General features: G+C 37.9%; 1 protein-coding gene across 1 annotated transcript in view; it reads right to left on the bottom strand.

Moving 5' to 3' along the window:
- LOC119587703 (exportin-6-A-like) overlaps positions 1 to 668 on the bottom strand; it is a gene marked incomplete at its 5' end in the record, with an annotated part of 12,020 nt that overhangs the window by 6,535 nt on the left and 4,817 nt on the right. The window contains 1 exon segment of the mRNA XM_037936381.1: positions 32 to 209. Coding sequence (XP_037792309.1) covers positions 32 to 209 — 178 coding nt within the window.

Raw genomic sequence — 668 nt, 5'->3', positions numbered from 1 at the left:
CATGAGCCAAGACCAGCCCAGCACAACCTACTTCTCTAACACCCTGACAGCCGCAGGGTTATCAGCCGAGATGGCCAGCTGGAGGTGGTGGCGCGTGGTGAAGACGTCCAGGAAGGTCTGGATGGTGGCTTCAACACGCGCAGGTCCCAGCTGGACACGGAGAACTTGCATCACCACTACCATCAGCGCTAGGATCTCTTCGCAGACACCTGGAGAGGAAACAAAGGAAAAAATGCTTTTCATTTATCATTCATGAATAACCTTGTGAAAACAGTCTCACTAAATTTAGAATTGATCTGTTGCTTGCACTTCAGTAAGGGAGAAAAAAAATTCTGCTAAGAAGCTGGATATTAAGTTCTTGGTATTTCCTTTGAATTCTTACAATATTCTTATAAACCACTGGAAAGCTTTGTATATCTACATATACTGTAACTTTAGTTTATCTCTTGACTTTTTTCATTTATCTAAATAAATATATTGTTTTTTTTTTTATCCTTTTTTATGGAAAGATTACTTTTATTTACATAATATACACATATCTTTCATTTTGTTTCCCTGCAACTAATACTTTTCCATAACCTGAAAAATACAGCACACCAGGAAACAAAAACATCTTGATTTAGAAGATATAAGATGCTAGAATAAAAGATGTAGCATCAGGCTTTCAC

The sequence above is a fragment of the Penaeus monodon genome, chromosome 23 (genome assembly GCF_015228065.2).
Source record: "Penaeus monodon isolate SGIC_2016 chromosome 23, NSTDA_Pmon_1, whole genome shotgun sequence".
Classification (NCBI taxonomy): domain Eukaryota; kingdom Metazoa; phylum Arthropoda; class Malacostraca; order Decapoda; family Penaeidae; genus Penaeus; species Penaeus monodon.
The sequence above is the reverse complement of the archived record's forward strand: the minus strand, read 5'-3'. Positions and strand labels throughout refer to the sequence as shown.